The sequence below is a fragment of the Diceros bicornis genome, chromosome 16 (genome assembly GCF_020826845.1).
Source record: "Diceros bicornis minor isolate mBicDic1 chromosome 16, mDicBic1.mat.cur, whole genome shotgun sequence".
Taxonomy (NCBI): domain Eukaryota; kingdom Metazoa; phylum Chordata; class Mammalia; order Perissodactyla; family Rhinocerotidae; genus Diceros; species Diceros bicornis.
Genome location: NC_080755.1, coordinates 54,486,448 through 54,499,815, shown reverse-complemented (window position 1 = coordinate 54,499,815; position 13,368 = coordinate 54,486,448). Strand labels below are relative to the sequence as shown.

Below are 13,368 nucleotides of genomic sequence, written 5' to 3'. Positions count from 1 at the left end.
AAGAAAGTAATTAGAGTGGGGCAGAGACAACTGAGTGGATAATAGCATGGCTGTCTTATTCAGTTTGGGTTGCTATAACAAAGTACCATAGTTTGGGTGGCTTAAACAACAAACATTTATTTTTCACAGTTCTGGAGGCTGGAAGAATGAGATCAGGGTGCCAGCATAGTTGGATTCTTGGTGATGGCTCTCTTCTTGGTTCAGAACGCTGCCTACTCTCTGTGTCCATACGTGGTGGAGAGAGGAAGCTCTGGTCCCTTCATCTCCTTATAAGGGCACTAATTGCATTATGGGGATTCCACCTTCATGATCTAATCTAACCCTAATTACCTCCCAAAGGCCCCACTTCCAAATACCGTCACACTGGGAATTACAGTTGCAACGTATATATTAGGGAGACACGAACATTCAGTCCATAGCAATGACTGAGACTTTCCCAGAAATGAAGCAAAATACAAGTTTCCCGATGGAAAAAAATCTGCTGATGAACAAGATAAATTTTAAAAAAACAATTAAAAAATACTCAATGCAATGAAATATCACTAACATCATCAAGAACAAAAAGAAAATTATTAAAACTACAAGAAGCAAGAATTATCCTGATATCTACTTTTCCATCAGCAACTTTGGTGCCAGAAGATAATAAAATTATATCCTCAAAGTTCTAAAGAGTGCTTTGAACCTAGAATTCTACGCTCATATTCTAACTCAATAACGAGAGCAAAATATGGATATCTTAAGACTCACAATGATTCAGCAAACTACTACTTGTCGACTTGCTGAATGAATTATTGAACTACATAGAAAAATGAATCTAAGAGTAAGGAGAAGAATGCAAGAAGCAAGAACCCCTAATTTTTAAGAAGGTCTGATTGAAAGGAAAAAAACACAATTCAAACCTTAAAAAACTAACTCAATTGTCTGAGATTCCACGTTTGATCAGCTGACAGTGAGACAGTTTTATGCTGAGAAAGATAACCATAATCACTATTATTTATTAAATACTGTATATGCTAAGCATTCTTTCGATTGCTTGTTATGTATGAATTCATTTAATCTTCACAGCAACCTTATGAGGAAAGCATTTTCTCTAGCTTACACTGAAAGAAAACTGAAGCACGAAGAAGCACCATTCCTCCCCCGTGGTTAGACTCAGAAGTGTTAGAACTGGGATTTGGATGTCCTGAAGCTACCTCCTTAGCCACCATGCTCCAGAGGGTCATTCATCCCTGCCTTCCATCATAGGGAAGGGTGTTGCCTGGGAGACATTTCCAGGATCCAGCCATGCTTCTGCAGCTGGACTCTGTAGCCAGTTCAGACTCCCCAAACCGCAGATCTGCCGTAGTTCTCAGGACTTAAATTATGTTCTGCTCTGCCTCTGATCCACTCAAAAGTATTCAGTGCTATTTGAAGCAAATACCCTTAAAAGAAGCCGTCTTATATTTCCCCTCCTGCTCTTGCACCCAGCCCATCTCCACTCCTCTGAACTCTCAGTTCAGTGGCTGTGACCTTGATTCTATATTTGGACCTCTGGACTTGATGTTTATTCCTGATGTTCTTGAGGTTTAAACACCGGTGTCCCCAAAGGACTCTGACCCAAACCAGTCTTCCGAATTGCTATGCCCTTTGCTGCTGTGAGAAGGCGGATCTAAACCATTTTTCACATGACCCCATCCCATCCCCAACATTGGGGCTCCTTGCAAGAGGGTTGGTTATCCCCTTGGTTCCTTCATTCTGTCTATTTTTTCTTAGTTCCCACAAATGAGCCATGATACCTGATTCTTGAGAATCAAGATCTAACAGGGTCTTATGAGCCGAAGACCTAATGGAATGACAACAAACAAATGGCTGCATGGAAACATGTTTATTTATTATATTTTTGCAATTTTACATAAGTTATAGACACATTTATGTGATACATAATGCTAGAAGTACACGTATATATTTGCCTGTTGTTCAACAGTTTCTTCTAGGTTTTTATTATAAAAGGACATGGAAGGACTTCATCCTTCATTAAAAGAACAAATAAATGCATTTCCTCAGAAAGAAAAATAACTGATCATCTGCTTCTGTAATGATACCAGTTACATTAAATAGTGAACAATAATAAAAAAATTATACAAAATAATAAATAATACAGCAAAAGTTATTGCTATAAAATAAACTAAGAGTAAGGAAAAACTAAATGGGACATAATCCCGTTTTAGGAAATCAAATGATGAATAGGGTTGTTAATGTTATGATTGACAGTTGTCTAGTTATTTCTGTATTTATATTTAAGGTGTAATAGATGTTCAGAAAAACAAAAATATATATATAAAAAGTCTCTAAATTTTGGGCACTATAGCAATTCTGAGGCTTATAGCTCATAGTACAAAATCCCGTGCAGAAACAGAATCTTTCAATTTTAGGGTGAGGCAAATCTGCCAAAAAAGAGGATGTTCTTGGTTATTTTGTGCATGATAAAGAAGAGGAAAGGATGATCTGCCACAAACTGTGGGCCTCCATGGCCAGTTCTCCCTGACATAATGGCCCCAGTGCCAGCAGCTGCCTCAGTGCCTTCCTGGTTAACATCCACAGTGGCTTGGTGGAACACTTCAGACAGAAACAGGTCATTTCTTTCTGACATTCCTGAGAAATTGGCCTGGCCCTTGTTGAAGGCATCATCCATGCCCATGCTTCTCAGAATGGATTTGAGTTCATAACGTTCTTCTAATTTGAACTGGGGGACATACACCTCCACATCATCTTCAGCCATTGTGTCTTTGCTGGTCCACTTGTTGAGTTTGTCATAGGTTATTTCACCTTCCAGCTACAAATCCGAAAATAAAAAAACAAAACAAAACTAGTGAGCGCTGAGAAGAGAAGGAAAACAACTTCTAAATCTATGTTAAAAATCAGTGACTTTACTATATTGTGGGTGATATAAAAATTAACTAGATTGGTAAAATTTTTGCAAGAAGGTGGCATGTGTGTTTGAGACAAGCCACGTTTACTATCAACTCACATATTTTTTGATCTTTGCACATCATTTCCTAAGGTTTAGACACATTCATCATGATAGGTAAGGTTAGCCCAGAAATCTAAAACAATTGAAGTTGGAATGGCTTACCAACTCCAAGCCAGTAGACATATCAGCAATCTCATCTGGAAGCAACAGGAACATACTGACATCTCCAGCATATGGAAGTTCTAGAATCTGAGCCTTTAAGTCGCCTATGTATCCAATGTTCAGCTGTTCACGCAAGTACATCATCTGTACAGGTGTATGCCGAATCTAAAATAATTAAAAAGTAAACTATGAAAGTTGATACTAAGATGTCAAGAGATTTACAATTAGACGTAAAATAAAATGGGTCCTGCTTTAGTGTTGAAGAAATATGTTTTTAAAAGTCAACAAAATAAATTATTTGTACACCCTTACAATGGCTCTGATCTTATTAGCTTTTTCAAGATTACATTCATTATTAATAAGATGGACAATAATAATAAAACTAAAACATTTGTTCAGTACCTACTATGGGCCAAGAACTTTACAACAACACTTTGAGTTGGGTACTATTATTATCCCAGTTTTACAGATCAAAAAATGGAATGCATGGAACATAAGTAAAGTCCAGGATAAGTGGTAGAGCTTACATTTGTGTCCAGGATTGTGAATTATAAAGCCCATGTCTTTCACCACTACTCATATGGCCTCTCAAAATATTACTGAATGATATTCAGTAGCTTGAAAAGTCAATAAATTGTCCAATGTGCATAACGTAACTAGCAAGTCACGTATGATCATCATGAGTGGTCTCTAATTTTTCTTTCTCTTTCTTGTCTAAGGCCCTGAAACATATGTCAGGAAAATTCATCTTATCTCATACCGAGTTCACACGGAAAGGATAAAGCTCGTTTAATTTCTTCTCAAATGGAGTCTTCCACTTTCCTTTGAAGTAGACAGCATTCACCAGGACCATCCTGGTGTCCCCATCTACGGAACCTTCTGGTAACAGGTTTGGGATTTTGCCTATGGAACATATGACATATGTTTAGGTTTCATGATCAAGAACTATGAAGTTATTATGATTTCTTGACTCTTTTGAGTCACCATCAACCTCAGCACCCACATTTGTCAAACTCTGCAGAGATGTTGATCTTCAAACTCAAATTTTTCTCTCGATTTATTTAGAGCATAAGTAAATCTCAGGCCAGATTTCTCAGGAGATTTGCAAAATCCAAGAGAAAATGAATAAGTAACGCATTTGAAATTTAGAATGACTATCAAACTTGGAAAGGACATTTTCACTTCATTTTATATTGTTTTCTCAAAGTTTTACAGTTGTATGAAGTTATTTAATTCAGACGTGAGTGAAAGAGAGTCTCTTAGGGAAGATAACAGTGCCTTTCCACAGTATGTCACTTAGTGCTCCTTCTAGATCTGGTCTAGACAGTCTATGGGCCTGACCCATTGATTCATTCACAAACATTTTTTTGGAAGTTGTGCTAGACCTAGACTTACACTAGTGCAGACCTAGACTGCACTACCAAGGAGTAGTGCAGATACAAGAGGTGAGAAGGCAAGAATTGTCCTGGTGGGGCTGAGAATATTGGAAGAGACATCCAAAATCAGTTGTGAAACAATGTGTGATAAGTTCTGCAATAGAGCTAAATAATGCAAAGTGCTATGGCAATACAGAGAAAGAAGTAAATGAGTGAGCCAGAGAAGGTTCTCAGAAATGATAACATCTGAGTGTGATAGTATTTTTTAAAAAAAAAACTTGGTTTAACAAGCAGCCCGTTTATAGAGAATGCCTGCTCTGCAATATTTCAACCACTAAGTACATTATTTTATTTAAACTTCATCACTACTTTATTAGGTGAATATCATTAGTGTCATTTTACACAAAAGAGCACCATGGTGAGAGAGGTTAGCAATCTTCCCAAGGTCGCAATGCTGGTTAGTTAGTCAGGATTCTGTCTCCACAGTCCAGCACCTTCCAATCCCACAGACAGATATAGTATTCTAATAAAAAGGTCACTGTAGTCTGACCAGCTTCAATACATACCTTCACTATCTCTATTCAATACATCCCCAGGCAATTAAAATTCATGGTTACCATGGAAATCTGCTAATGTTTTTTTTTTTAACTTTGTGATGCACGTGACAAAACTAGTCTTTGATCATAACAAATAAAACAGAAAATTCTCTCAAATTATAAAATTTGGTAAAACAATCAGCCCAAATGACGTCTTGGCATTTTGGTAATACAAATGATGGATTTACAGCCATTCAACACAATGCTTAAAGAGAAAAACAATTTATGCTGTTCTCAAAAAAGCAAAACTGTCACGTGTCCCTAATTTTGCACTCTGTTTTTACTTTCTCTTCCAGGAATCTTCTCTTTCTCTGCTCCCGCCATGTCAGCGGTCTGTCAGTATTTTAGGACAATAATTTAAAAATTCATAATGAAAATTAAGAGCTAAAGCAGATTAACTCTTTTCAGAGAAACAAAAATATTTTTTAAATTCTATAAAACTTAGTTTATGTGCTTTTTCCCATTACTGGAGCTAAGAAACCAAGACACCAAACTATTGCTTGAAACAATGTTTTAAACATGGGAGTTAAATGAAGATCCATTTTTTGCGTTGTTCTCAAACTCTTTCAACATCCAAATGAAGAATTCGGAGTTAGATGAAGGGTCAAAAGAAGAGAGAACCCCAGCTTCACCACTAACTGGTATTAGGTTCTTGGATGAGTCAGTTAACCCCTCAGAGGCTTGGAGTCCACAACCATAAAGTAGTAATTTGGATAAATCGTCTCCAAAGACCTTTCCAATCCTAACAGCTTATAAATCTGTGAAATGCCAAAACAATTCTGCATCCATAATAATCTCTATTTTTTTCCTCTTAGAAACCCATCTGTATGTGACTATTCAACAATTATTTATTTAAGACCTGTATTTATACATGGAAATTTGGGAGAATGAAGGATTTTCACTATCAGTAGAAGACTGATAATTTTTGTGGGGACACAGGAGAAGCATGACATACTCACCCCACCCTCAAATAATTACAGTCTAGGTGGGATGGCAAAGCAAACAAAATAAAATCAGTTCAATAACAGTTCAAGGCTGTATACGGCAAACATTAATATAAATCATGAAGCTAACAAAGTACTAGAGGAGTCAAAAAGAGAGGAGATGAGGACATGGCTGAGAGATACCTCTAAGAAAGACTAGGACTCTGGTTGACACTTAAATTCTGAATTTGAGGAATACATTAAAAGAAAGTATGGAGGTCGCAAGGAGCATGCTGTGTTTTCGAGAGCTCAGGAGCCAGCAGCAGTCAAGTACAGTCTGTTAGATTACTGAGAACGCAAAAGTCAAGGTAAAGAGTAAGATCTTCTGCTGAGGACAGTAGGAAGCCCCTGAAGTTGTTTTAGTAGGGGAATAGCATGATAAGTGTGTTACTTCACCTCTTTAGCTTCATCTCCTCCCCTCAGCACTCTATGCTCCAGTCAAATCAACTCCACTCATTTCCCCAGAAGGCCAAGGTCTCTCACCTCTGGATCGTTCCACATGTGTGCACTCTGCTGGACCCTCTCTCCCCAGAAACCATGCCCTTTGCCTGCAGCCCATCCTCCTAATCACAATTTAAACGTTTCTTATTCTCGGAAACCTCCTCTCATCAGTACAGTGGAATCAGATGCCTTTCCTATATGCTCCCAGGCAGTGCCCTATGCTTCCCCATAAAAGCACTTATCACCATTCATAGCAATTGCCAATGGGATTGAATGCCTCCCTAGACCGTAAGTTTCTTGATGGCAGGGTCTGGATTCTATTTTGTTTACCGTTTTTATCCTCCTCTCCACGTACAGTGTCTGGCATGTAATATGTTGTGGATAAATTGCTGTTGACTGAAGGACTCAGTTCAATAACAATGAATAAGTGATTAAATTAAGTTTGAGTCCTTGTAAGAAATACAAAGGGGGACAAGAGCCTAAGAAAGAATTAAGGACAGGAGTTACGATGGTAGACATAGCTTAGACACCAAGGAGAAATGAAGCAGGGACCAAAGGAACTTGACAGCAGATTGACTCTGAATGGTGAAAGAGAAAAAGAGTTAAAATAATTTTACGACCTCTCCCTCTTCCATTGCCAGTAGTCTCACATCAATTACTCAGTTGAGGGTCATTTTTTCTCATTTAAAACACAACTCAGCTAAATAAGAATAAGATTACATTAACCAAAATAACTAAGGTTGAATGAAATCTAAGGGAGTAAGGGCTAAGTTCAAGGATGGTTTTAAAAAATAGATCAGAGTTTTCTAAGTGGAAAGAACAGAAAATATTTCCTTAGTTTTACCTTTGGTTTGAGTCTTGACCCAGGAATTAATCTTTTCTCTGGCTTCTTCTGCATGTTCTAGGAAGTCGACTGACTGGGGTTCTGTAGAGTAATATTTCTTAGATAGTCGCATGTATTCCTTTAAAGCAAGAAAAATGGCAAAGATTACATAGACTACATGAACTAAACAAGCCTTGGTGTAATTGTGAATTACAGGCTTTCTATCAAGACTGGGGGGCCTGAGGTAGGGATAGGAATGGAGATTGTCTATGGGTGGGCTGAAAGACGAAATGCAGATTCTAAGTGCTCTGTTGACCCCTTTACTCCACACTCATCCCCAACTCTATTTGCCCTCCTGCATTCTTTGCATTATAGACACTGAATCTGAGGGCAGAGGTTGGGCTGGGGGGATAGTGGCACTGGACATCAGCTGTGTTGCTTCTAAGGATTTACTACTCTGCAAGTGGGACTTTTGCAGCAGGGAGAGGAAGCACTGACAGAGGGAGCAAGTGGGATAACTTAAGAAGCCTTAGGGAGCCTGTGTGGAATTCTGACTCTCTCTATATGAATCATAGAGAACAGCTATGGAAGTGACCTCATTGCAGGTTTGGGGCCCTGTCATTTCAATTACAGGTTTCACTTACTTCCTTGAATTTCGCAGTCTTCTCTCCGAACAGCTTACTGGCACTTTCCAATAAATACTCCCCTGTGGATGTGTTGATTGCAGAGATGAGAGAACAGAAGGACGAATGTATCGTATCTCCAACTTGCGCCTTAAACAGAAAGGAGGGATTCTCTTTAAATAACACAGAACTACTAAGCAAGACATTTCGTAAGCAATGGTATTTTTTTTCAATACAACAATAGAATGCTGTATTAATGTACACTGTTTTCTGGCACTTTAGAGAAATTTCTGAGGAAATGCTCTTGATATGGATGTGGTGCATTAAAACTGATAAGATAATGTTTTACTTGTTTCGAATTTTGCTGTGCCTATGGATTGGATTTAACCATGAATTAACCAACATCCTAGAAAAAATTTAGGCTCCTTTTACAGTTTCCTAAATTTCAAGGTCTCTAAGGAATTTTTTTATATTAAAATATTACCTTAAAAATGTTCTAAACAAAGTTCGTATAACTTCTAAAAGTATCCATTTTATAATTAACGGGTAGCGTGTGCGGTGGAAAATCTGGGTTTTAGAAAGCTACGAAAGTGGAGGGGAATTCCAATCCCCAGCCTGAGGTTTGTAAACATGATGACAGACACAGGGCTTAGTCACAGCGGCGGCTCGGTGAAGCAGAGGAGAGAGCCCTGCAGATGGACTGCCAGGTGTCCGTTTAGACCTGGCTGAATCTCCATACCGAAGGGGCCCTCTCCACCTCCTCTAGCCCATAATTCCTGGGGCAACGGGCAGATGGAGCATCAGAGTTCCCAAGAAGGAACCTATGGGAGATATCTTCCCATAACCTAACTCAGGAATGTGATTATAGAGGTTGTTTACCAATAAGAGCACATCGACACCCAGTTCCTATAATTTAGATGGATAGTTGGTGTTTAAGGAAATGGAGTATTGAGAAAAGATGTTACTACCTGAGATAGATAGATGATGAGATATATAGATAGATAGATGGATAGATAGACAGATAGATAAATAGACGATAGATAGATGATAGAGAGAGAGTAAGAGAGAGAGATGATAGATAAATAGATCAATAGAAAGGTAAGAGAGGGATATCTGAGGGTCAGTGGCCCCTTACGAAGTCATCAGGTCTGGCCTTCCTCATTCCTCAATTATTTGTCACTTCTTACCCTCTCCACTCTGGAAATCTGCATCTAAGCATTTGTATTCTAGGAGTCTCTACCATGGTTTTGGAATAAATCACACATACCCACTATTGGCCGAGGGATGTTATAGAATTTAGAAACAGTCTTTGCCTGGAAACCAGTCACAAAGTCTGGATTCTACCCTGGCTCAGCCCTTACTTACTTGTGTGACCATAGGATATTTACTTAAGGACTCCGAGTCTCAGTTTTCTTTCTGTGAATGGAGGAATTTGTACTAGGTTCCTTCCCTGTCTAACGTTGTGATTTTTAAGACAAGAAGATTCCAGAAATAAAATACAAAAGAAACATGAATGAATGAGTCAGATACCCGCAAAATAGCCTCAGGATAAGTGCCCTTCCGGATCTGCTGCATGATTTCATAGCTGGTGAATTTCTCTGGGGTCACTGGGGGGACTTCACGGACTCCAACTTTGTTAAACTGAAGCACCTATAATCAGAATTAGAGAGAAAGGGTACATTTTCCTGCTAAATTACTTAAGTTATAAACCAATGGCTTCAGGTACCTCTTAGTGGTCTTCCATCTAGTTCCCTGCCCTTGCATATGGGGAAAAAGCACAGGCCTTCCTTATATGTAATAACTATCAGCCAACCAAAATTTCTCTTAGAAGAAACAAAATGAGGTACTTTATATTAATCCATATACTGGCCATTTGGACAACAATTTGTTATGAGATGATTTATAACCTTTTCCCTAAATTATCAACCAACCCATAAATTGCCTTGAAAAAAAATGCCAGGATTTTGAAGAAAGCAATACAGTTAACTCAGGACCTTGTATCTGTTGCTCTATTCGGTATTCTTATATATTATACACTTGAATCTGTCAAAAACTCCAAGCCAAAGTTAGTTTAGGCATAAAAACAGGCCACCCAATATTAACAGGAATCACCTAAAATATTTACACAAACCATATTTACACACAGAGAAAAACTAATACCCATATGGGAGGACAGATGACAGGGGTCAGATGAGAATATAAATCTGTTTACAGCGTAAGTAGCAGATCCAGATAACACAGTGAAGCTGGCAGGTGAAGATTGGCCCCTAAAAAGCTGTCTCAGATCCCCTCTCCCAGCACTGTAACCTTGCTAGCCTGGCCCAGCCAGCCTCATTACCCCTAGGCTGGCCCTGCCACCCAGGTTTCCCTCCCATCTCCAGCATCCTTGGGATCCCATTGGTCCTGAGGCACATCCTCATGGGGCCCACCATGAGGAGGAGCTTATCTGATAAACAGATTGATGGTATGGGCTCTGCTATCATTAGGAAAGGCAGGCTTGTCCAGCAGGTGGTGAACTACTGGGCTGGATGGAGAGGTGTCAGGGTTTGTGGGATCTTTCTCTGCTCCTCAGATCATAGGTTATAAGTCCTACCTACCACTCTCTGAAAAGAAGCAGTCCTACTCTGGGCCCACATAAGAAAACAATATTTCCTGTAACAGCTTCCCTGGTTTTCCTCCCTTCTAAGGAAATTGACCCTTCAATCAGGGGTCTCCAGGACAGCACTAAAGCTTTCCGGAATCACTGCAAAAGTCCGTGTAGGAGTGGGAGTGTGAGGTGACCCTGGGCCTTGAAGAGGCCACGGAAAAATCACAAGGCAGGCACACTGCCCAGAAAGGAGGTTAGTCTGGGCAGGTCCATGCCTTATCCTGAACGAAAGAGCTGGGGAAACAGTCCTTGATGGAGCGCTAATCTCATAGACCTGTGCTCTGCAGGAGTTGATCCCTTCCTTTATCCCTTTCTTTCCACTACAGCCATACCACCTTTACCAGCTACACCAATTCCCAACTGTGGGGCCTCTTCTTGCCCTAGCTTCCTCATCTGTAAAATGAGTATGGGAATCATAGCGCCTACCTCATAGGATTTTATAGTATGTGAGTGAATTCATAAACCATTCTTAGAAAGGCGCCTGGCTCAGGCACTAACAAGCATGAGCTATTATAACAACTTCTGCTATGAGGTGCTTGACATATTATCTCTAATCTTCACAACCATCTTGTAGGTTATGCATTTTCATACTCATTTTATAGAGGACAAAACTAAGGCTCAGAGAGTTTAAATGCCGTCACTCACACACCTAGCAAGTGGCAGAGCCACCACTCAAACACAGGTCTGTCCCCAAAGTCTGTGCTTCTTCCTCCAAGCCAAAGAGCTTCTCCTCTTTCTTTTTAGTAGGGAATTAACTACAATTTGCTTTTGGATTTTAAAATCTGTACATGCAGCAGAGTTACAAGAAAACTATGTAAAGTCTTTGCATAGTTCCACATGCCTAGAGCACTTTTCAGATGGAGAAAAGCTGTACAGCTTACTGACCAATAAGTTTTCCTTTGATATCAAAATCAGTTTTTTGATTTTAACAGCCTAGAGTACTTCCTGTAGCATTTGCCCTCCAAATGTATTGCTTCTGATTCCTTTCCATTAAAAAAATTAAGACCCTGATGTTTCCTAAAGTGTTCAGTGCAGTTCACTGTCTTTTCTTCAAGGCAAAGAAAATAAAGGGGAAGGAGTGTTGCAAAACGTTGCTGGTATTAGAGAGTTGAGCAACTGAGTTTTGTTCTAAGTCTTGATGTTTAAACTGCCACCAACACAGAAGGTGATGCAGCCACCCTTTCTTCTCCCGCAGGGAGACTGGCCAACACTCTCTGTGCGCCACTTCAAACAAGGTCTGTCTTAAATGGGTCACCGTGTACCTGCAGGATATGTCTATACACACTCAGGTACAATTCTTCTGGGAAACCAAGAGCAGCTGGCGGCATTTTGGCGTGACTGAAAGCACAATACGCGCTTGTGAGAAGCCAGAACCTGTACTTAAAGCATTCGATTTGAATGCTTGTGTATATGTGAATATGAAAGAATTTTAATTACAGCATATGATGACCTCGGCTGGCTCACGGACCTAGGCAATAACCGGATCACGTGAGTTTTAAATGTGCTGAATTCATCCCACAGGAATATTGCAATGCACAGTTAAGTAGTTCGATGTATTTTCAAGGCCCCAGACTCAGTGAAAGGGTCCTCTGACTGAGCTGGTGTCCATTTAGCAAGGAAGGAAGCCAGTGGCCTTGTCAGAAATACCTCACAACGCTGCTCCACGCACTGTCCATCGTTTGAAGACCGGCCGTCGTGCCAGGCCCCATTTTGTTGACATGATCTCGTGGGGTTGATAAGATGGCGGAGGACCTCTGATGTCACATTGTTCTCTGTGCATCTCCAAGAGTATGGTGACCACAGCTCTGAGACATATTTATCTTCCTAAGACACTCTTTTAAAACCACTAGTAGGAATTCTTTACATGAATGGGGAACAAACATGCCACAGTGGCAGAGCAATGGAAGGAGCTTGAGCTAGGAGTGAGGCAACCTTGGGAGACCCTGGGAAAGGCACTTCATTCACACTGCCAGTTTCCCCATCCATGAAATGACACTTGTCTTAAAACAGAAAGAGACAAAGCATGCAAAATACTTTGAAAAGTATAAACATTATACTATTAAAATGTAAGGTGGTGTCACTATTAACTATTTCCAGCCTCACAGGATAACAAACTCCAATGTGCCTTCAGCTATCTACGGTTGAGGGTTTTTGTGGTTTGGCTGTTTTGTAAGTTTGAATCTGAGGAGCTTGTGTTGTAATGACATGTGTTGAGTGCTGACCTTGTAGTCAAGATATTTATAGTCAAGATAGCTCAAGCATAAAGTCAGAGCAATTCTACAATTCAGTTCAGGAGTCATTCAGTCCTAATTTGGAGCTTTAACAGAAACTTACCTTAGCCATCTGGTTTGCAGTGTTGCCCCTGGCACCCAGGTAGATCATGGCCATGGTGGAGGAGATGCTCCATGGAGAGAAGAAGAGATTCTGGGTGGCATTTGTATTTGCCAGATACTTGAAGAAATTGAGGGCAAATATTGTGTTTGCCACATAAAGGTCTTCCATTGTTTCAACCTGGAAGGAAGGTGAGGAAGAAGAAAACAGCTCTAAAAGATGACTCAACATTTTGGGTGACATCAACAGAGTAGTACAGGCTATACTATGCATAGGGCAAGGATTGTCTCTCTGTTCTTCCTTCATGGAACAGCATGAAGTAGAGCAGAGACAGCATCATGGTCACATGACCTGTGCAGCCATAAAGGGCCCCATGCTTGGTGCAATGCTCTGCTGTCACCATCTTGAAATTCTCAATAATTTTAAACATGGGGCT

The 13,368-nt window shown here is 39.9% G+C and overlaps 1 protein-coding gene across 1 annotated transcript; it reads right to left on the bottom strand.

The window, feature by feature from the left end:
* Positions 1-1,857: 1,857 nt before the first annotated feature.
* Positions 1,858-13,108, bottom strand: SERPINB2 (serpin family B member 2). The gene is made up of 7 exons (XM_058556610.1): positions 12,936-13,108; positions 9,485-9,604; positions 7,976-8,104; positions 7,353-7,470; positions 3,873-4,015; positions 3,113-3,277; positions 1,858-2,812 (listed from the first exon to the last, which is right to left on the bottom strand). Exons 1-7 carry the CDS (start codon positions 13,101-13,103, stop codon positions 2,408-2,410), a joined length of 1,248 nt encoding a protein of 415 aa, XP_058412593.1. The 5' UTR covers positions 13,104-13,108; the 3' UTR covers positions 1,858-2,407.
* Positions 13,109-13,368: the final 260 nt, after the last annotated feature.

What these genes read in the sequence shown, in the direction of transcription:
- SERPINB2 (XM_058556610.1), bottom strand. Translation starts at nt 13,103, where the DNA reads ATGGAAGACCTTTATGTGGCAAACACAATATTTGCCCTCAATTTCTTC. An exon ending in ATCCTGAGGCTATTTTGCGG is followed by an intron (nt 8,105 to 9,484) that starts GTATCTGACTCA and finishes TTTCTGTTTAAG; the next exon opens with GCGCAAGTTGGAGATACGAT. An exon ending in AGACTGCGAAATTCAAGGAA is followed by an intron (nt 7,471 to 7,975) that starts GTAAGTGAAACC and finishes CTTGCTTTAAAG; the next exon opens with GAATACATGCGACTATCTAA.